The sequence below is a fragment of the Gymnogyps californianus genome, chromosome 1 (genome assembly GCF_018139145.2).
Source record: "Gymnogyps californianus isolate 813 chromosome 1, ASM1813914v2, whole genome shotgun sequence".
Lineage (NCBI taxonomy): Eukaryota > Metazoa > Chordata > Aves > Accipitriformes > Cathartidae > Gymnogyps > Gymnogyps californianus.
This window is the reverse complement of record NC_059471.1, coordinates 144,028,673-144,051,047: the sequence shown is the minus strand read 5'-3', so window position 1 is coordinate 144,051,047 and position 22,375 is coordinate 144,028,673. Positions and strand designations below refer to the sequence as shown.

General features: G+C 39.2%; 1 protein-coding gene across 1 annotated transcript in view; it reads left to right on the top strand.

Moving 5' to 3' along the window:
* ABCC9 (ATP binding cassette subfamily C member 9) overlaps nt 1–22,375 on the top strand; it is a 77,448-nt gene that overhangs the window by 19,705 nt on the left and 35,368 nt on the right. The window contains exons 9-19 of the mRNA XM_050915299.1: nt 856–1,050; nt 3,838–4,002; nt 5,560–5,715; nt 8,520–8,654; nt 9,948–10,110; nt 10,746–10,786; nt 11,725–11,867; nt 14,629–14,737; nt 16,164–16,274; nt 17,229–17,301; nt 18,928–19,033. Coding sequence (XP_050771256.1) covers nt 856–1,050; nt 3,838–4,002; nt 5,560–5,715; nt 8,520–8,654; nt 9,948–10,110; nt 10,746–10,786; nt 11,725–11,867; nt 14,629–14,737; nt 16,164–16,274; nt 17,229–17,301; nt 18,928–19,033 — 1,397 coding nt within the window. The remainder of the gene's footprint in view (nt 1–855; nt 1,051–3,837; nt 4,003–5,559; nt 5,716–8,519; nt 8,655–9,947; nt 10,111–10,745; nt 10,787–11,724; nt 11,868–14,628; nt 14,738–16,163; nt 16,275–17,228; nt 17,302–18,927; nt 19,034–22,375) is intronic.

Genomic DNA, 22,375 nt, shown 5'->3' with positions numbered 1-22,375 from the left:
AACTTGCAGGCATCCGTGCTACTTGAAAAACGACAGATGCTTTTTTAAAGTGTCAAAAGCTGCTGCCTGAAGCACAAGGAAGCACTCTGCAGACCATGGATCTGTTAAGTAAAACTCCTTGTTCTTTAGATTGAAAGGACCTCAGAAATCTCAGAACTCCTCTGACTAGATACAGAGATATCCGCTGGTTGGTGTTTTAGGGCAACAGTTATGCTACTGCACAGATTCACAGAACTGAAGGCTAGAAAGGACCCTGAGTTGATTTAATCTTACCTCCCAACACAGCCTGTTACTTTCATCTTTTTGAGCACAGTAGTTAGTGATTGGCTGAAGTGTGTCTTCCTGGAAGGCATCCAAGAGAGAGAAAAAAATCCAGATAAATTGAATTAAACTATGTTCTTGTAGGTGTCTGTCCATGGTTTTTCCTTCAATCCCTTTCTCACATCAGAAGCCTTTACTGGATCAAGTGGTTTCACAGCTACTGTGAAAGCCAAGATTACCCATATGAGCAAGGGCTTGAAAGGTCAGACCTTTTCCTGGGCGCACATGTGACAAGGAGCAATGGCTACGTGCCAGTACGATTAATCTCTGTTTACATTCCTGTGTTCACAGGTTCAGAAAAGTGGTAGGATTTAGAGGTGAGAAACCACAGTTACCAAGACGAGGCAGAATTTGAATTTGCTGTGAAGAATGTCGGAAATCTGTTGATATCTACAACATGTTTGCTACCTCACCTACTCCAAAACACCCTTCAGGAACCATTTGGGCATCCAGACAGAAATGAAACGGAAGTTGCCATATAAAGGCAGGGAGGCCTCTTCTTGGTGCATTGATACCTGTTCCTCTGTTTTCCAGAAAAAGGTAGCAGACCAGCCCAATCGGAGTCCCTCCATATGGTTGGCCATGTATAGTGCTTTTGGACGACCAATTCTTCTCAGCAGCACGTTCCGTTACTTGGCTGACTTGCTGGGTTTTGCTGGGCCATTATGCATTTCTGGCATTGTCCAGGGCTTCCAGAATACAACCAATAATACGAATACAACAGAAAAGGTAACCTGACAACATGGATTGAAAGACTTTGTTTGGTAGTAGTTCTAGATTCGTATCAGGTACTTAATACGTCTGGCTGCATGTTTTTATATGTCTATGATCTTCATTGTATTATTACATTGTTTCTTTCAAGCAAATTGAGTAATTTTTTTGTGAGAGACAGTCAAGTTATAAACCTGAGTAGTGGAAGTCTTTGGTATGAATGCAACACAGGTGGTGCAGGCTTCCCCCAGTTGCCCAGCTGTCTGCCTCTTGGTGGAGTCATCCCTGCAATTCTGGGGAGAAGGAACAGCTTTTCTGCTCCTCTTCAACTGTGCCTCCTCGTTTCAGGCAGGACACTCGCTGGTGGTGCCTCAGTGATGCATCTAGCAAGGATGAGTCTGGGAATTTTGCTTAATTTCTGTCCATCTGTCCATTTGTAGTTTGTTGACAGGTTTGAGCTCTCTGAAATCTGTTTTCCACTGGGAAGCCAAGAGTAGTCACTCCCTGTTTGTAACTGATTATGCTGCTTGTTGCTGTGATGAAATGCATTGGCACATGTGGGAAAGTGAAAAGCATCCACTTTATTCAATGGCATTCTTGATAGTAGAGATGCACAAAAGATGCTAGTTCACAGCTCATTTCAAGTTTCACCGAGACTGAACTTCCAGAGACCACCTCTCAGCACTGCGCAAGCCTCTGATACAGAACATTTTCTATTACAAGAAAAAGAATTTATTAGTAACTAGTGAAAAGATACAGGTAAATTATTTTACTAGCTGACAGCAGAGAAAACACGATGAAGAAATTTTCCTATGTCTATCTTCTGATATGGAAACATCTCCAAACACTTTATGCAGTGAGTGTTTTGTATTTGAATGAGAAGATAGATATGTAATGGAATAACATTTTCCCCTGCAGATAAAGCATTTGACTGTCATCACTGTCCAAACATCTTCTGCTTGGCTACTTGGTCCTGACATTCATTTTCTTGACTGATGGTCTGAATTTGGCTTTAGACTCTCATTCAGCCATTGCACTAAAGAATGAGACTTTAATTTTGCAGCTTATCAAATAAAGCTGCATTATCATCCTTGAACCTCCACATGTTGGATTTGAGCCACAGAGTTAAAAGGCAAAGTGCATATTTTGCCTCAAAAATGGGGGTTTTTTGCATGTTGAACAAACAAGGTATTTTAGCTTGAAAATGATAATTTCTGGATCTCAAATTTAGGAATCTGTACCTTGTGTGCTTCCTTTATCTTTTGTACTCTTCAGTGTAGTGGTTTTAGTTGTGGGGTTTTTTAAGTTTTAATCAACACTGGCTAAAGGGAAGATTAAAATAATTGGAGAACTTGAAACCACTCCAAGAGCCTGGCTTGGTGACAGTCACTGTTTCTCTTGGACACATTTCAGAATACATTTGCTTTTAATTTATGGATTTTGATAAACTTTCTTTTGGTTGTTCTTGCTATTACGTGTTTCTCCTTTAAATTCTCTCTAGTTTCAATTAATGTGAATTAATCGAATTTTATGCTTATTCCCCCTTAATTCCTGAGAACTCTATGTACCTTGATAAAGGTATCTACAAATGTTATTTTATTATTGATATCCCCACTATGTAAACACGGGAAGTTAGATGCAGCAGAACGTTAAGTGAAGAGTTTTCAAATATATTTATCTGACCAATTGTGCACTTAACCAACCCTCGTTTCAAGGAGTCTTGGGCTGGTTGAGCCACTTAGTCCTATTATTTCAGTGGGATTTAGGTGTCTTACAGACATTGGACCTCTTGAAAACACTATTGGGTGCTTATACACACCTTTTGGGTGTCAGCTGCCTGTGGCAGAGGGAGGAGTGGGTGTTGTGGAGAGGCTGGGGTCACTGCAGTGAGGTGAGCCTGGACGGCTCAGAGCACCTCTCTCCTGCCTGCAGTCTCATGGCAGATGACAGTAATCCAGAGTGATGAAGGAACCTTCAAGAGCATAGGTATGTGGCTTGCTTTCCAATATTTCCCAAACCTTTCATCTCAGAAACAGGCTGGGTATTTCAGCAGAACCGCTTTTTTCTTCTTCTTTTTTTTTTCTGTAAGAATTCCAGTACATCCTGCTTCCAGCTGGATCGGAAATACCGAGGGAACAACCTTCCTTGCAGTATTTTGGTACATTTGTTTTCTTTTCTGCCTGAAACAGAGCAGAACAGGGAACATAAAAACTAGAAAATGAAAATAAATAAACTGATTTAACCAAGATTTTTTTTTTCCCCTGTTGAGGCATTTAAACCTCATTTTGTGGGGAATACTGGCATATATATTCTTATTTTTTTCAGAATTCACAGATATCATAGACTATATTTCTGGAAGGAATTGTTTCCATAATATGCAAATGCAACATAAGTAACTAATCCCATATAATAAAAAATATTTTCTTGCAGCTTCTTTGTGGTGCAGGTGGAATGAGCTTTGTTTTCTACTGAGTAGTATTTCTGTCCTACAAATCATCAGAATTCGATGGAGAAACTAAAGATAAGGCAGACATGGTGATCTCATTGTCCCTTTCCTGCTAAAAACAATTCGTTTTAGAACTGCTAAAAGTTAAGATCCTAAGTCTTTGGAACATGAGCAGAGTATTTAATTTGTATCCAAATGATTTTCATACATAGGACAGTGAGAAATCTGATTCCTATAACTTTCCCATACTACCATCTATATTTTTTTTCTAATGCAATGACTGAATTTCCTGTTTCTAATGTCTCAAGAATATACAATCCCTCCTATGCCACTTTCATCACTTTTTCCTCTCTTTTCAGGTGAAGGATCCATCAAATTCATATCTTTCCTCAGAGGAATTCCTCAGGAATGTTTATGTTTTGGCAGTTCTTCTCTTCCTGGCCCTTATCTTGCAGAGGACATTCCTGCAGGCATCCTACTATGTGACTACAGAAACTGGCATCAACCTACGAGGTGCTTTACTGGTGAGCAAAGATGTTCCCATGATCTGCCAAGAAATTCACTAATAATAGCTCCAGCTTTGTACTTTCATTTGTCTTGTTCTTTATCTGAAGACTCAGTTAACAATTGTTTGAGGGAAGAGATGCACTGTATTTTTATACAGAAGACTGGAAAAAGTAGTATCACTTACACAGCCAAACTGATGGCAGCAATTCCTTTTGCTAAAAACTAAACCCATCATACTAAGATGTAGAAGTTTAACACTCACTCCGTGCATGTAAGAACATCTCTTTGCAGATGACGTTAGGTATATGAAGATAAGCAGTGTCATTTTGGCTCTGCCTCTGCTTTGTTCATTTGCTTATGAGGTTACTTCTGCTGACTGTGAACAGAGTCATCTGCAGAATATCTTTGGCCGACCTATGTTTTATGGGAACATTGTCCATGTATCGTGTGTGGTGATTCTGAATATTTATGCCCTTTTGCACAGAGCCCTGTGGGATGGGACAGGAGTGATTCATCTCCAAAACCGTGTCTCCAAAACTGGCATCCATTAACCCTCTGTGAAAGTTGTGTTTATGAACTGGAGCCAGCAGCTCCAGCTCAGAACGTGGGTGGGTTGTAGCAGGGATCTCTGCAGACCAAACTCCACAGACAGCAGTAGCACTGTGTGCAAAACAGAAGCTGGAACTGATGTTTTGCCAGGTGTAACTAACCATAGGAATATCATCTAAGCATGGAAGCTTCTGGTTTTTGCGCACACTGTGATTGATGTAGCTGTTTCAAACATTTTCTGCCTTCTCCCCAGACAGATAGTACAGAATTGGTGAAGAAAGAGTACCTGATTATTTCCTTGTGCTTTTGTGACTCCCACTTGCCAAAATGGGGACTCTTAGGACCATACACAGCTGATGTATTTCACCATGGTCTGTAGGCACTTCTGCTTAATTCTACAGGATCTACCTTGCTCATGGACAAAACAGGGCAAAGAGCACAAATTATTTTAAAAATTCCTTGAAGTTGCAGTGTTTGATACGTGGTTATAGCCGCAAACTGGGCTCACAATATTTGTGTTTAAAATTCTGGTAGACATGAGCCCTGATTAATTTTAAACCCTGTTAAGCTCCTACAAATTTTATGGAAATAGATGGCCAGGTAAAGGAAAGAAACCCAAAGGAATACGTACCCACCCTGATCAAAACTTCATGAGTTTAACTATCTTATCAGAAACAAGGATCTCATTGACAGACAGTGTCACAGAAAAGCAGGCTCACCAAATGTTTGTTAAAAAAAGATCTTTGCCCAGTCTCCTAAATTTTGATGTTTTGTTGTCATTTTGTTCTATTTTAGGTCTGCGTTAAGCAACAAACCTTTTAAGAGGAATTGGAGTTTTTTAAAGTCAGTTCTCTCTCTTGTGCTTTCTCTCACTCTGTCTCCATCTCTCTCTCTGTCACAAGTGAGAGACTGGGAGAAGGGCTGTCTTAGGTAAAGACCGATACCACAGTTTGAAACGTCCTGCTGCTATTATTGTTTTATAATTATATCATTTTCATATCTTCCATTTTATTCCTTTCCTACAGGCAATGATATATAATAAGATCCTGAGGCTTTCTACATCCAACTTGTCCATGGGAGAGATGACGCTGGGACAAATCAATAACTTGGTTGCCATAGAAACAAATCAATTAATGTGGTTCTTGTTCCTGTGCCCCAATCTGTGGGCAATGCCTGTTCAGGTAGAGCATCAAAGTAAGGGCCTGATTTCAGAGATCCTTCAACCTGGTTGAAAAGAGTCTATGTCTGTGAGACTACTACAAAATCCAGAGGGAAACCTGGACTTCACGCTCATTTGCCAGGAAGACTAACAAGCAGAGACGTGGCCCATCATCTCCTCCAAGGTCTGGGAGGCTGTCTCTGCAGTAGAGAGAGAGGATTTTTTTGAGCAGGATTTCCATGTCATGGATGTGGTCTGTGACTTTAAGAATGATGACCTGTCATCCTTTCCCTGCTCATATTTCTTCCACTACTGATAAAAGTCATTGCTTTTATTTCTGCCACACGGCAGCAGCACAGGCATCTGACCAGCACTAAGTATTACATTTGCAGTGTCCACTTGTAACTGTTTTGTGGCAGGAGCAAAAAGCAATTAAATCCTGCTCAGTGACTGACAGCAGCACTGACAGTGTGCTACATGAAATGCTCAGAGGAGCTCTCATCCAAACAAGCTTAGTTACTGTAAACATCTGGTTCTTAACAAGGTTGGGAAAGATCTGTAGGCAGATCTGTAGGAAGGAAAGGTAAAAATTATTAGCCTGAAAGAAATCTTCAAAAGTGCTAAACGATTTAATGACCTAAGCCACGCTGATTTTCCATGAAGCTTGGACTCCTGTAGCACCTGCAAAATTTTAGCTTGGGGTGGGATTGGCATGGTCCTAACCTGTAGGTGACCACACCGACATTAAACAAGTTTGAAAAAGGATAGAAGCCACTCTTATAGTAGATCTGTTTCGCTGAAATTCCTGGGACTGTATCAGTAATCTATTATAATAGTCAGCAATGTTACTACTACTAATGGAAAAAAATATTGGGTTTATGTGTCTATTTTAGGATAGGGTAGCGTTTAGAGAGTCATAAAATAATTTATGGAGAAAAGGACAAAAAAAGTTTGCACAGTAACAGAAATTAGAAATGATACAGAGGGTTTCATTTTAAGTCACTGTTTCACATCCAGGTTTATTTGGAACTGTTGCTGTTAATACTTTGAATGTTATTAAATGAACAAGTGGTCTGATTCCTGTGGCTAGTGAATAATTATATGTAGCCTAACTTCACCACTCATTTGTCTCTTCAATAAAGTCTCTGTCTCAGCCACTGTAGAAATGTAATGGCCTTCCTCACCACTCCTGTAAAGGGCTGGTTTGAGGAAGCTTCTGATGATTTTGCTGGTTCCTGTAGTTCACCTTCAGGCAATCAGGAGACAGGGAACACAGGGTAGCTTGACCATAGTTTTGTCCAGGAATGAGCATAGCATCACCCATGAATTTGCCCCTGCTGAAGAACTTGGTGAATGAGCACCTGCGGCCTAGGCTATAGAGGGCTCCTTCTGCTCTTTAGCTCTATCAATCATAGCAATTACCTTACATTTGTGCTCCAACAATAAAATTGAAAGGAGAATACTTACTATTTCCTTCTCAAAGTATTATGCAGCTGATATCAATGACACTGGTGGTGTGGTAATATGTCTTTCTGCCTGATTAGCTCAATTGGCTGCTTTTTGGAAAAAAGAAGGAAGAAACTAACCCTTGGTAACTATGAGCTGGTTTATAACTATACGACTCTGGAAAAGGTGGTGGGACTATCCTGTCTTGCCTTATGCAAAGGAGTTGGGCTTCAAGGGATGTCCCAAGAAACAGCAATTGTCAAGGCTGCCCCCTCCTCAAGCAGAAAAGGTTGTAGCAAATACTGAACTCCTATCCTTCCAGTGTGAGCCAATATAGCCATAGCCTGCTGAAGATTGAGGTGAATCTTAGAAAATATATTGTGTATCCACCAATTATGGCCTGTTATCAAGAACAAAAACTCATTGCAGGATCAGGCCCCCAGTAAGGGCTTCAGTTTACCCCAAGTACAAATTGCTACCTGTAACCTTGTATTATTCTGCTAAGAAAATGACAGGTAGGTATGCTAATTTACATTATAGAAGCCTGAAAAGCTAAATAATGCTTTCAAAATGTTGAACTCCACCAATTCTTATTTCTGATGCTGTATAATAAGAAGGCAGATTTAAAGACAGAACTGACCCATTGAAGAGACAGCAAAAATACAAAGTAGGGAACTAGTTCTGTATGTCCTGTTGCTGAGGACATCTCTGTACCATAAAGTGGAGCTTTTTATAAAAATACTTATGTAGTAGAGCTTGTATTAACATGGGAACCAGAATCACGGTAGTTGCATCAGAGCCATTCCCAGGTAAACCTTTGTGGGAAGAGTTCCCAAACTCTTTGTAGGGCTAAGGTAGCGTCTTGGTACTTTCCAACAGACCTACATGGTATTGATGCACAGGCTCACATTTGTGTCACTCCCAGCACATCTGCATCATGCTTCAGTGCCTATCTTAGGTGTGCCTCTGTCTGCAGTTGCAAGAGGACCACTATGACAGAATGCAAATGTGATTCATGACAGTCCTAAGACCTTTGAATACTTCCAGTGATGTAAGGAGCTGTAGTGTAAATAAGACTTGAGGCCAGTGATTCTGTAAAATGCCTTGGGGCAAGCACCATCATTTTAGTGCTCCTTTAGTTCTGTGGAAACCTTATCTGGAATTAGAACTACCAGGCAGTAACACAAACTATGCAGTTAATGTCAAAAACAAAGGCTTCTGGGTTCATTTCCTACACTTGCCAAACATAACCTTCTGAAGTACGGGCTCACTTGATTCCTACGAACAATTTGTTTATTAGAAGAACAAATATTTTTTTCTTGCTATCATTCTGGCATATTGAAATCTACTTTTTTTTCTATGTTGCTTTTTTCTTCATAGATAATAATGGGTGTGATCCTACTCTATAATTTACTCGGAGTGAGTGCCTTGGTCGGTGCCGCTGTCATTGTACTGTTAGCTCCGATACAGTACTTCATAGCTACGAAGCTGGCTGAGGCTCAGAAGAGCACTCTTGTAAGTAAATTATTTCAGTGACATTTGTGATCCAGAAATGAGAATGATGAACCAGGGGTTCTTGTTGTTAGTGAACATTCATTGCAGAGGTTTGGGCAAGCTCTCCCTTAATTCCATCGTCCCTCCCTTTCTGTTTTTCTGTGGCTCAGTATCTCTTCCTTCCTAACATTTGTCAGACAAGAATCTGAAAAAAGTATGTGGGCCTTGACCTGCCTTCTCTGCAGAGAGTATTTTTTACCCAACTAGCACGGTTTCATCTGAATTCGATTCCATGAAAGGGTGTTATGCCTACATTCAGATGTTGTATTTCATGGGATGTTAGCAAACAGTACAAATGACTGATAAATTATAGGAGGACAGTATTAATGAATGTGTACAACCCCCCTCTGAAATGGCTAGAGACTTTATGCTCTCACCTCAAGCTTTGGTATTCTCTAAAAGTCAGCTGGCATTGCTGGATTAATATCCGTCATACATTCTTCAGTGCTGTGAGTTTATTTTGCTGTCTAATTTAGTTCACCAATTAGAAATGTTTTCTGATACTTTGTCCAATTTTTAACTTTATTCTTTTGATCCTTGAACTTTTTTAATCAACCTTTGATGTTTGAGTCATCAAATATTTAAAGACCCTTATTATCTTAATATTCAGTAAGCAAATTATACATACATGGATCTAATCTTTAGCACAGTTCAATCCTGTTGCGTTGTGCCAATTTATACCAGCAGAAGATTTACCTTTGCGTAATTTCAGAAACAGTCTGAATCTTTCTTTTTGCTCTTTTCTGAGTTCCTCTGACTCATAACATCTTTTGGATTATGATTTTACCAAAATTTACGATTACTCTTTTCTGGTGAGGGGCAATTAGCTAAATATATCAATAAACATCTCACTTACTTTCATGACGAGTCTGTATGAATCCTAGAATGAATCTTGTATCAGCAATTACACACATGTAGTCTTCTGTCGATTATTATGGACACCATTGACCTACTAATCCACCTCCCTGAGTTTCACCCTCTATTTGAAGGATTCAGATGTTTTGGTTTATATCTCTTCTCAGAACAGGGTCACTTAATTTCCCCTCATAATTGTAAGCATTTTAATATCTCCAAAGAACATGAAATTTTATATTGTTTTACTCAGTATGGCAACTGAAAGCCTGTACAAAATCACAAACAAACAAAATTATAAATCTTTAATGACTTTTACAACAGAAGTGAAGGGAAAAGAGCATTCTTATTAAAACTACAAACCATTATCAATTTCTTATCTTGTTTTCTTTTGAAATGAAGGACTATTCTACTGAGAGATTAAAGAAAACCAATGAGATACTAAAAGGCATTAAGTTATTAAAGCTGTATGCCTGGGAACACATATTTTGTACTAGTGTGGAAGAAACGAGAATGAAGGAACTCACCAGTCTCAAAACCTTTGCGCTTCATACATCTCTTTCCAGTAAGTAACTATATTTTTAGCGCTTAGAAATGGATGCTGTTATTCATGTCAACATTCCTCCTGGCTTCAACTAAAGCGAGATACAGCTGTGCCTGTGACACTTTTTTGGTGTGTGTGGAATGTGATTAAAATAAAAAGGCATGACAAATATATAACACAGAAACTTGAAAATATAGAGCATGTCTTCTTGATTTTTTTTTTTTGTAGTAAGTTTTCTGTCACCTTCATTATGACATTACACTTATGAATTGTTTCATAGTAAGGAGGCTCCAGATAATATTAGCAGTTCTGATTACAGGAAAGATAAATTAGTGTCTGAAAGAAATTGTATTTTCCGTAATGTAGAAGAGCCGAGAGGGTAATGTTTTTGTTGTGTTGCATAATAATTGTGCACAGAAAGCTTTTTATCCCAGTTCACTACAGTATACAAATGAGATAATTACTTGGCTTATTTGTGTGTTTAAGATCTCTCTCTGTCATGGAAGGAAATTTCTTCCTGCAGAGGAATTTTCCTTTGGGAGTTTTAATTACTTGAATTGGAAATAACTGGATTCTTCTAGTGCCATACAACTAATAGTAAAACTGTTTTTTCTTATTTCATGTAATCCGATGCCTATTTTATTTCTCTTTCACAGTTTTTATGAATGCGGCCATACCAATAGCTGCTGTTCTTGCAGTAAGATGTGTTTTTTTCACTTTTCCTTATAAAAAGGGAGAGAAAATGAGAGGGAGAGAAAGAAAGAAAGGACACCATTGTCATTGTAGGACATATTTCTCATAAAACCAGCAGATGAGTTAATGTGCCCCTGCTAACTGTAGGATAGCATGACACTGGCAATGCCCATTCCCAGAGCTGCTATTTCCCCAGCTGTCATTTGGATTGGTAAAAACAAAAAGAAATATGAATTTTTACTATAAGAAAGAAAGACAAAAATCATTGCAACTTGAAAGAAGACCCATTTTGAGAAGCTCTCATTTTGAAGGGTTTTTGGGTGGCTTTGCTGTTCTGTTGTCTAGCAGCAAAAATCATTCCTGTTTCAAAGTGCATTATAAGCCACCATTTCAGTTTTCAGGAAAGGGTACTCTGTAGTTTAAGGAGAAATAAATTTTGCTTGTTCTCTGGCCAGGTTTAAATCTCAGCCTAATGCACTAGAGGGACTATGGCATGCCGGTTAGTAAGGAGTCTTCATAGACCAAATTCTGAGGGCATTACTCAGAGTATGCTGACAGTGTGTACCAGAATTGAATGAAATACGACCATAGTTCTGCATCTGTGAAAAAACCCATAAGATTTATTAGATTCTTACTGATTTTTCTGGGTTGTGTGTTTCCTCTAAATCCTGAAGTCAATTACAAAACTTTAAAACTAAATGCTTTGATTTTACAAAGAAAATTTTTTCATTCTTAAATATGTAAATCTCTTGAAATCACTGGCAGGTTTTTAAAATCTTTTTCACTTTAATAGAAGACACCTTTCTCTTCAGTTTACTGGGATTCCCAATAAATTGAGGTATATAGTTATTGGCCTTAGTTGAGCAAAATACCTTGCTTGCTGTCCTTGTCCATCTTTTTCAAGAGTCCTTATCCTGACATGCCCTTTTCCTGATATGACAGACCTTTGTGACTTACGCATATACCAATGTCAAGCCGCTGCAGCCCGCCCAGGCCTTTGCATCGCTGTCATTGTTTCACATCCTGGTCACACCACTGTTCCTGCTCTCCACTGTGGTTCGTTTTGCAGTCAAGGCTATCATAAGGTAAGTGGCCCTTCTAGTTTCTCCAACTGTAATACAACAGGGAAGGTGCTGGAGAAAAAGATTGTTTCTACCTGCTCACATGGAAGAGGATTAAGAGGTGGGACTCAGATGTTCAAAAATGTGAGAGGAATCAGAGTAACCATTTCTTTTTACTGCATGATACAAAGAAATGTTCCATTCTTTTTATAATTTCACCAAGTTTGGCAGTTCAGATTCAGAGCTGGATTGTCCTTCCTTGGGATATGCTCCTCTTCTCACAGTGTGGCCACCCACCATTGCTCTTACCTAGTACTTCTCTGGGCTCTTGTCAACACAGAGGGAGATGAAAGAGACTGGCGTGAAGCTATCTAGCAAGACTGGCCCTGCTGATGCAAGGAAGAGCAACTAGCTTAACTCTACTTCCACAGAGGGTGCATTGGGCTTTAAGTGAGCATTTGATATTGTCCTGCCTCTCATTGTCTGGCACTAGCATGGACTCTCTTAGGAAAGAGAGTTAATGGAGGAACATTGGACACTGAAGGACTAGTTACTCAAGGGAAACTGAGCCCTACAGGTCTTCTCTTACAGAGAAAATGCTGTTCCCCTGAATAGCAGCAAAGAGACGCAGGAGAGGAAGCATGGCAAGGCAGACATTTGAGAGTTTTGTCTGTGAGGGTTAAGGATCTGCATGGCAGGACAGTGAGAAAGTTGGCACGAACTGGAAAACATTTAAAAAAAAAAAGGAAAAGGAACTCATAAAATGTGTTGCTTCATCAGAAACTTATATGTTCCAGGCATTTATTTCTGCAAATAGCCCAACAAAACAACTTCCTTCGTGCTGGGCTATAGAGCACTTAATCTCAAGAGAGCTGGTTGGTAGTAAGTCAAATTTCAGACTTTTGGCTGTTGCGTCAGTGGTCTGTATGGAAAGAGTCATGGTCATGGGGCAGTTATGTATGCAAGATGTCCCAAGAGGCACAAACTGACACCTGACTGGCAGTAATGTGTCAGATGCCAAGTACTAGCAGGATGTAAAGACCGAACTAACCTTCCCACCCAGAAACATAGTTCCTTCTTGCCAAGACTGAGGCACATTGGCAAGGTATTGCATTGCTGCTGCCACTGCCCCTTTTTGGTGGGTAACAATAATAACACATAACAGTCAAGGGGACTTCAGGCTCCACAGCTGTCATTTGCCAGCACCACACTCACTTTAAAAAAAAAAAAATTAAATAGGGTTTATTTTTATCAAAGCAGCAGCAGGGCCACATGAGACATTTTCCCTAGGTTGAAAATGATTTCTGACTAGTGGAAAATCTCAAGGCTCCTTTATAAATCATCCCAGCCTCTACATCTCTGCACTATGTTTAGCATAGCCCTAATATCAAAATGGTGTGTACATTTTTCTTAACATTACTGGCCACCCCTCAGGACATTATTTAAAGAAGACCATTTTGCCAAAACAAACTTTACCCTTTGGCAAACTTATTTCCTAACATCTTTCTCCCATGAACATCATGTCCCCCAAGTGAAGAATGAAGAATATGTGCTTGGCCACTCCATGGCTCTATCATCAATTAAATACATGCATATGAGTATGCGCTTGTTTGTGTTATGATTAAGTGCTTATACTTTGGTCAGAATCTCCATTTTATGTTAAAGAGTAGTTCCAGTACCATGAAAGCTTTTGAGGGTACCTGTACTCATTCAAATGCAAAGTAATGGTTGATGTCTTCTTAGGCAGATGATCAGAATGAGGTCTCTTGTCTTCTACAAGAAGATAAATCCTTGCTTGATGCACTTATGTAAGACTGAAATTCTGGTATGGGAATTAGACACATAAATTTTCCTTTCAAAAGAGGAGATAGGAACAGGTATACTGGCAGGAGGAAATAATGACAACAGCAGTGCTTTCTTGCTAACCAGTATCTCTGTGGCTTGAACATGTATTGATGATTTCATATGAAATGCTCAGACAGGCCTTGAAACAGGACTACTTTCCCATTTGCAGATTAATGTTCAAATCACTGATCTGAAGTCATATGTCCTTCTGCTTTCTCAGGCTCTGGCTCAATGCACCTTGATTTTAGTTTTTGCAAAGTAACATAGCTTCACAATGACCAGTGGGTGCTTTTGTTCATCCCTTCCCCAGAAAGATAAAGAGCCAGGTGCTTACGGCACTCTGAAAGGAAGTGGGGCAGAAAGAGGATCAAATCTTTCTGTGATGAAGAATGAATTGAACCCGTGTGCTGTATTTCCCAGTGGACAGTTTTAAGAAGTAGGCAAAGACAGCTCTTGCTGTATTTCTCCAAGGCTGGCCGTGGCTGTGCTGAGTTGTGCAGTATTCAATCCTGTTTGCATGGAGTGTATGCAAGAGCTGTGTTCAGGATGCACCCAATGCATTGGCATTTTCAGAGGATGTAGGTGGGTGAATGACTCATTTATGCGTCCTGACTGTGCGTAGGCATGAGAAAGGCACAGAAGAGATAAGCCTGCCAAGATGGAAACCATTCCCACAGAGCTCTAGTGGCACCCACATGACTAGCTCTCCTCTTCATTCCCAGCTATCAGTACGATGTTTTATTATTTTCATCTGTCCTTCCACAGAAATAAATTTTCACTTGCCATCAGGGTGGCAGACAGTCCGATAGGAAACCAAAAGTATCCCATTAACTTCTTCTGGAATAATTCTGATACATCCTGCTGGCTAGACCGCACAAAAATGGAAACGTACTCATGGAAACCTGGGTTTATTTAACTCATTGTCCTGTTTTCTTTCAAGTGTACAGAAGCTGAATGAGTTTCTCCTGAGTGATGAGATTGGAGATGACAGCTGGAGAGGTGGGGACAGCTCTGTAGCTTATGAATCCTGTAAGAAGCACACAGGACTTGTAAGTTCTGTTTCATGACACTGAATTTCAAAGCAGAGAGGCCATATAACCCCATACAAGGCTAATGGCCTAGCTGATAGGGCTTGGGAGTTTTGGCTTCCAGCCTGACTCTAACATTGACCAGTTTTGCCTCTTCTATGTTGGGATCTCTGTGTTTCTTTGACATGAAGGGCCCCCAAACACATTTAAGCATTGCTGAAGTGCCAGTAGTAATAAAAACCCCATAACACACCAACACATTTACACATGGTTCAAATTCGTCCTCAGTTTTTATAAAAGGCCCAGGTGCATTTCTTGTGGTTATGGGGTTTGTACAGTATGTTGCCAGTAGAACCCATTGTATGCTGGGCATCTTTTGGTAGGACTGATTCCTGCTCTGGGAAATTCAGAATTGGAGATGGGAAAAACAACACCAAACTTTGTGAAATAGGAATTCATTCCAAAATACTGTTTCAGGAGTGCTAAACATATAGTGAATTTGAGTAAAATTTGAGGGCAAAAAGCCCCAAGGGAGATCATTTGGGAAAAGATATTTTTTCATTTTGACGTTTTTCTAAAGCTAGATATTTCAACCATTTCAAACTGATTATGTCATTTGAAATGTGACTGAAACTTGAAGACAGCAACAGAAAGAAAGGATTAGTACAAAATAAGCTTTATTTTGAGCTGAATTAAATTAGTTTGCCAACCCAAAACAACATGTTTCTTGTTTTTCTGGCTTAACAATTATAATAAAGGAAACAAAAATGAAATTGTTCCAGCATTTGTTTTGTTTCTCTTGTCCACCTTTTGCCCAGCCCTACAGAGAGAGACAGACAAAGTCTAGATGATGGGGAGAGGGAAAAATAAAGGTAATATCTGTAAAGGTTAAATCATTCACTGTAGACAGCCCAGCTGTAAGGAATCACTAAGATTATGCCAATTCAGCTCAATACAGTGGCGCTTACAAATACCACAGGTAGCTTTGAATGACCTAGCTCCACAATCACTATTATGCATTAGCGAGGTTCTCTGCACAAGCTAATTTGATATGCTTCTTGCTCCTGCAGCTATTCTGCTTCCAAGAACCAAACTGGTAACTCTGCATGACATTACACTTTTACTGACACAGCTTTGTTTGAAGCTATCCCAGGTAGGGCAAACTTACCTAGTGGTTTGAGGAGGATGACAGAGCTGGGATGACTATGCGTGGGAAACCAAAATCAGAAAGATAATCCCTGTGCTTCAGTTAAGGGTGTTTGAAACATTACAATATGTGCATCACAGTAGTGTGTCTTTATTATCACACACATTGAAAAGCACTGGTTTCTTCTTGTGACCTAGAATGGTGGTAAGAAAGGGAATACGTTGTCTGTTCTATAAGGAACCAAATACTGTCCTCTCTTGAGAATTCAAACTTTTTTCCTTTCTTCGTTTCACTATGTAGCACACCAAGGCCATCAACAGGAGGCAGCCCTTGAGGTATCAGCTTGAAAGCTATGATCAGCCGACAAGGAAGCAAACACGTCCTGTGGAGATAGATGATATCGCAATCAAGGTGGTTTGAAAACATTGTCTCATTCTTTACGAGGAGCAGGTCCTCCTGCAACTGTACCAGATAGTGCCCAATTGCTGCTGTTCTTCCAAAGGCAAATTACCCATTGCAAGAACAAGCTCTTAAATAAATTAGCACTTTAGCCAAAAATAAAGTGAGAAGAATTCGTTACAGACCAGCTCTTTGTACTGAGTCTCTGTCTTCTCAGGAAACAGAGGCATCATGAGTCTAAAGGAACAAAAACCAGATAATCTGATATGCAGAAATTAATACAGATTTTTTAGACTTTCCCTTCATGCGCTTCTCTTTCACTCTTAGAACCAAGATCAAAACTTTTGAATAATTTCTTGACATTTATTATGACATGTCATTTTTTATGACATTATTTTAAGTCATGTTGGCCAAATTTTCCCCACATATGTCCTTGTGCTCTGTGCAAAGAATGTTTCATGGCTCTGCCAACTCCAAAGGAAATATAAAAAAGCTAGCGTACACTGGGGAACATTTTTCTTATGTCCAGCATAAACCTTGTGAATATTCAACTTGTACTTTGGGAATCCATTCACAAGAGACCATATATCACAATATACAGGATGATTCATTCCTTGATAAGCTATGCTATTTAGATTGTCACCTGTGAGATCTTGTGATCATTATTCTTAGTCCTTAATCTTATACTTGACAGAATTAAAGTGTTTGGTAAAGTTCAACTTGAGATCATCCCTTTATTGCACTTCATACAGTATATATATTTGTGTATATAACTTTTCTTATTCACAAACTTTTCTGAGTTTGGCAGTCTTTGCTAACCTAACTTGCATTTTTTGTGTATGAGCATACCTCACCATGTCTATTAATCACAGATTTATTTCAGTAACATATTTTAAATCCAAACTAGACATTCTATTTTTTTCCCTCATGTGTTTATATATCTGCCATGTGGTAATTGTTTTGTAGGTGACCAATGGATACTTTTCATGGGGAAGTGGTTTAGCTACATTGTCCAACATAAACATCAGAATCCCAACAGGTAGGATAAATGCACACCTTAAACATTAAATATGTAATATCAAATTGCTACTAATTCCATTTCTTGATGTTGTGAAAAGCACAAAACCACACATTTAGATTTTTATAAGAAAAAATGAAGTTTAAAAATATATATAAGGTCATGAACTGTATTGGTCATATAGCTATATCATTAACCTAAAGTACTACAAATAAACAAAAAATTACATTGTTTTATATACCTATATAGTTTATATAGTTTTTATAACAGCAGAAACAAAGTCAAGAGTAAGAATAAATATGAAAAAGATGGTGGCAAAAAAATTCATTATTATTTTTAATAGAAAAATTAAAAAAAGAAAGAGGGAGAACTCCAGACTCGTTCAAACCAAAGGTCCATCTAATTCAGTATTTTATTTCCAGCAGTGGATACCAGTGGGTGCACAGGGACACAGCACTCATATATTATACTTCTACCATTCTTAAACATTACAGTCTCCCAGTTCACAACTATTTTCATCTTAGAGAATTCCTTAAGCCTCATGCAGTTTGTCTGTCAAGAAATCCTCAATTATTTTCTCTTTCAATTAATTTCTCTTTGTCCAGCTGAGCTTCTGTAATTTCTTGCATCCTCAATGTCTTTTGGCTAGGAGTTCCACAGGTTTACAAAACATTGATTTGTTTTGGAAGACTTACATAGCAAGTGCAAAAAGTAGCAACTTATTGTTATTGTTACTGTAAAATTCCTAACACTGTCTGTTGGTATGTCATGTTATTAAATAGTCTTATATTTTATTTTTATATCCTATCAAGTGCTTAGTTTTAAAATAGCTTATTACATTGGGCTGACACATCTTAGATGTCACATAGTTAATCCCAAAGTACTATAGGTAGTCCCAAAGTCTATACCGTTTGTTTCACTGTAGCATTAGGTGTCCTATACATGGATGAACACTTCTTTGTGCTGGCCCAGTGCCACATACAACACCAGCAGAAGGTCTTCGCTCCAAGGAGTTTACAATCTAAGGCCATGGGTTTACAAGCTGGGTGAGCCAGTCTAAGAGTTTACCTCCTTTGGAAGGAATAAGACCCTTAACTCCCCAGCTGGCGAGAAGCTTACCTGGCAAATCCACTAGCTAGCATAGTTAGTGAGTTCAGTTAGTTTACGGGAAGATCTGAGAAGCACCATTGCTACTACAGAGTAGGACTGAAGGTAGGAAAGTGGTGGTGGGGGACAGAGGAGGTACAGCAAAGCAGAAGAGAGTAATGAATCTTCTTTCAGTTGCAGTCACTTATTAGATTGGCCCAAATTTTCGTGGAACCCCAGACTGAATAATTGCTCCCCACTTTATATCATTTGACCCTAAATAACTTCCATAAAGTAACAAAAAGTCCCACACAATGTATGATAATATGTGTCAAAGCAATAGTGTCATTCCTTTGGAGGTTAGTGTGTACTTGTACTGTCCATTAATGTGTATTTCCATAGATGAATACATGCAATATTGCCCATTTACGTAGCAGATGCTAACAAATTTAACCAAGTAGTTCAAGTGCTCTAGAACTGGATCTAGCTGGGCTTTGTGGACTTGAGTAGAATTGTTTTTTTTCTTTTTTGAAAATGTGTTTGTTATTATTATTATCATAGGTCAGATGACAATGATTGTGGGTCAAGTTGGCTGTGGGAAGTCATCACTTCTCCTTGCTATATTGGGAGAGATGCAGACGCTGGAGGGAAAAGTTCATTGGAGCAAGTATGTTTCATATAGCTATTAATTGCTGTCTTCATTTAAGAAGGAGGTAGTTGGGATTTGCTGTGAGAAATGAAAACTTCATGTCTCAGAACTGCATATTGAATGATTATCATCACCCAGATCCTCTCTGGAAGACATCACCTGCAAACTTATGAAGGATTTTCATTGCAGTTTTGTCATGGTTGAGAGCAGGCAGAGCAGAGTGCCTCAGGAAGGGAAAGAGGCTAGTCTGGCAATTAATATCTAATATATTAGCCCTAGCAAATGACCTGAATGGAAAGCATATACTATTCCTCTTATCAAATAGGCTTCGGTACTCACTACAATTGAAGTCAGCATTGTTATTCTGCTACAGCACACACCAGTGAAAGCATGACAGGCTGGAGCTTCTTCAGTCGAGTGGTATGTGTGGGGTACCAGTATACAGGAAGGGCTGTATTGCCCACTCAGTGATGCTGCTGCTAGCAGAAAAAAAGGTGACATAACAACATGTGAGCAATGCTTTTCCCCTTCCCTGGTATCTGCCCAAGCCTCGCCTATGGAAGTCAGTGTTACTCTTCACAGTTATACATTCAGAAAGCAGCCCGAGGACACCAAATACCTAAAGGGTAAAGGCTGTGAAGAAGCTGTTGCTGAAGAGGGAACTACCAGTGAGGTCAGGCCTCGGGACCCACATGGATTCAGACCCAGTGAATGAGAACTTCCTACAGAAACTAAATGAGGCAGCAGCCACTCTTCCAGCCTAGGCAGGGCAGAGGCTGTGGAAGGGATGTGCTATAACCCCAAGACTTGTTCTTTGGTTTTAAAGATCAGTTCTGTTTCCTTAAAACTACCAAGCCAAACTCTTCTTAATTAGCTTTTTGAGGAGAAAGGGTGAATTTTGTCACAGAGACCAATATTTTGTTGCCCTATCCCTTCACTAGTAACCTCCTTTGTCATCTTTTTCTTACAGCAGTGTTGCAGGCTGGATATTTTTGCTTTTCCTGTGCTAGTATGTGTGGCATTTTTTCTTCTCTAGCCATATTTCACTGTCTGCTATTCTAAACGTATGATCTCACTGGAGTAGCAGGTACAGTTGGAGTCAAGGCAAGACTAGCTTTAGTTTAATTACATGTGAGTTTAAGCTTTGAAGGAGGAAGAATATGTGACTTACCACAGTTAATTTCTTTGAGATATATAATGAAGATTTTGACATCACAATTAGGCATTTTTTTTCTGAGTAGTTTAAGAAAACACAAGGAGTGAGTAGAGTGTACCTTGAAATTATTCTCGCAATTTTTTTCAAAGATATATTTGAGAAAGACTCACATTTGTCCTAGAGAAAGATATGGAATCTTAGGAAGATTAGAGAAAACGAGAAATCTTAGAAAGATACTAGAGAAAGTTTATTAAATACTATTTACGTTTCACATTGTTCAAGAGAGATTAAGATCATATTGTCAGTTGATTAGCAGTCTGTACATAACCAGGCAACTCAGGTTTTAGTAAGCATCTCAGGCCTTACTGAGTGACTTTTTTTCATTGCAAACTATAATTTGGTACTGTGATATAGCTGACACAAACATGGTTATGTTTTGCTGATAATTTCAGACTGCCTGACAGACAGATGAATACAGAAGGATACTTCAGGTATTTAACTAAGTGGATCCTATATTTTACAAAACCATAATAAAGATCCTATTTACTCTCTTAAATCCCTTTCCATGTGATTCCACATGCATGACTAACGCAGCTACTGATCCAGGGATGAAATGCAGGCTAGGTGAATTCCCCAACAAATTCAAGTATAACAATACAGTAATAGTAATGATGGGTAAGATTTCAGCCCCAGTATATTGTAATTGCAGGGGTAATCCTGCAATGCATCATTGTGAAAGCCCATCATGGAGCTTGAATACCCTGTTGCTTTTGTGGTTGACTGCAGTGAGAGCCGTATGTCCTGCTGCCAGGGTTGTCACTGGTTTGGGATCTTAGGGAAAGAAAGCATATTGGTGTATCTTTCTGTAAGAGATCTTGGCCAGGGCACATCTTATGGACCAGATCTCAGTTCTTCCCACTTGTATGAGACATGCCTCAGACGATACATTACAAACCTTAGACAAGGAGCTGGCTTTTTGTTTTCCCAGTGAGCAATCAGCTAGAGAGACTTCTTAAACACTGAAGCATGAGGCTATCCGGATGCAGTGATTCAGCTGAGCCTGTTTCAGATCTGAGTTATTAAGTCTATACAGGGATAGATGTGGGGAATATGCAGAGACATGTATTCCCCTCATCCACACCAAGCCAAACAGTCAGAACAATCTTCTCAGACTGCCAAGCAAAGAAGAGTGGCTAAGTGGAAACCCTTCACTTGGTATACATTTTCTGTACATTGAACTGGTTTCTGTGCAAACAGGTTGTTGTGTACTAAGTGAAAAGCACGGGAAACACACGAATTATGAAATAGATCCTCCCAAATGGCCTATTTTGCCCTCAAGCTATGGAAGGCTTAAAGAAAAATTAGGAAAAGTCAGTGTTCCCCTCAGAAGGACTGCCAAGTACAACTGCTTACCAAAAGGTTGCAACCACAGTAGCCCACAGAAAACACTGAAGGACATTACGGGCACTGAAGGGATAAATAATTGGCCAGATAAACATCAGTAGCCAAGTCAGCATACCTACTAGTGCTGCTGTGCTGCTATGGCTAGTTGCAGGGATGGGAATAAATTCCTCCAAACTGCTGGATAGAATTTGTGTAGATGCTCAGTCCTTGTCTTGCCTCAAATTTCTTGCCTATATTAGCAGAGGAAATGGTTCATTCTGCCGTTACAGTGGTATCCTAGAGATTTTGTATCCCTTTATTCTCCTTCCTTTTCATTTTGTAGGCTGAGGGAATCTGGGCCTGCTAGAGATTCATTAGTCTATTTTAAAACCTCCAGAGTTAGCATAAAAGTTGTCCAAACTTCAACAAGGTCTCTTTTTTACTTTTCCTTAAAACCTTGATTTAAATTAATTTCTATATTATTTCAGCTTATATATTAAAAATCTTATAAAAATGACAAATCAATCTAATCAGTTTGGTCTTTCCTACCATTTCAGACTTGAATTTACCATGCCCCATTTTGGGGAATATGTATGTTTTATAGTACAGATAAAAAATCAGTATAAATAGCCACATTTAAATAAATAAAGAAATTAGAGCAAAGATTACTAATCCCAGAGGGCAAATAAAATACTCTTTTTAGAAACCTCAGGAGCTTCAGTTTCAGCACGCTCCCATGCGCTGCAATCGCATCACTCTTTTAGATTCAGTAGGGTAATAAAGTACAAGACCAAATACTTAATCCCCTTATTTGTGAAGAT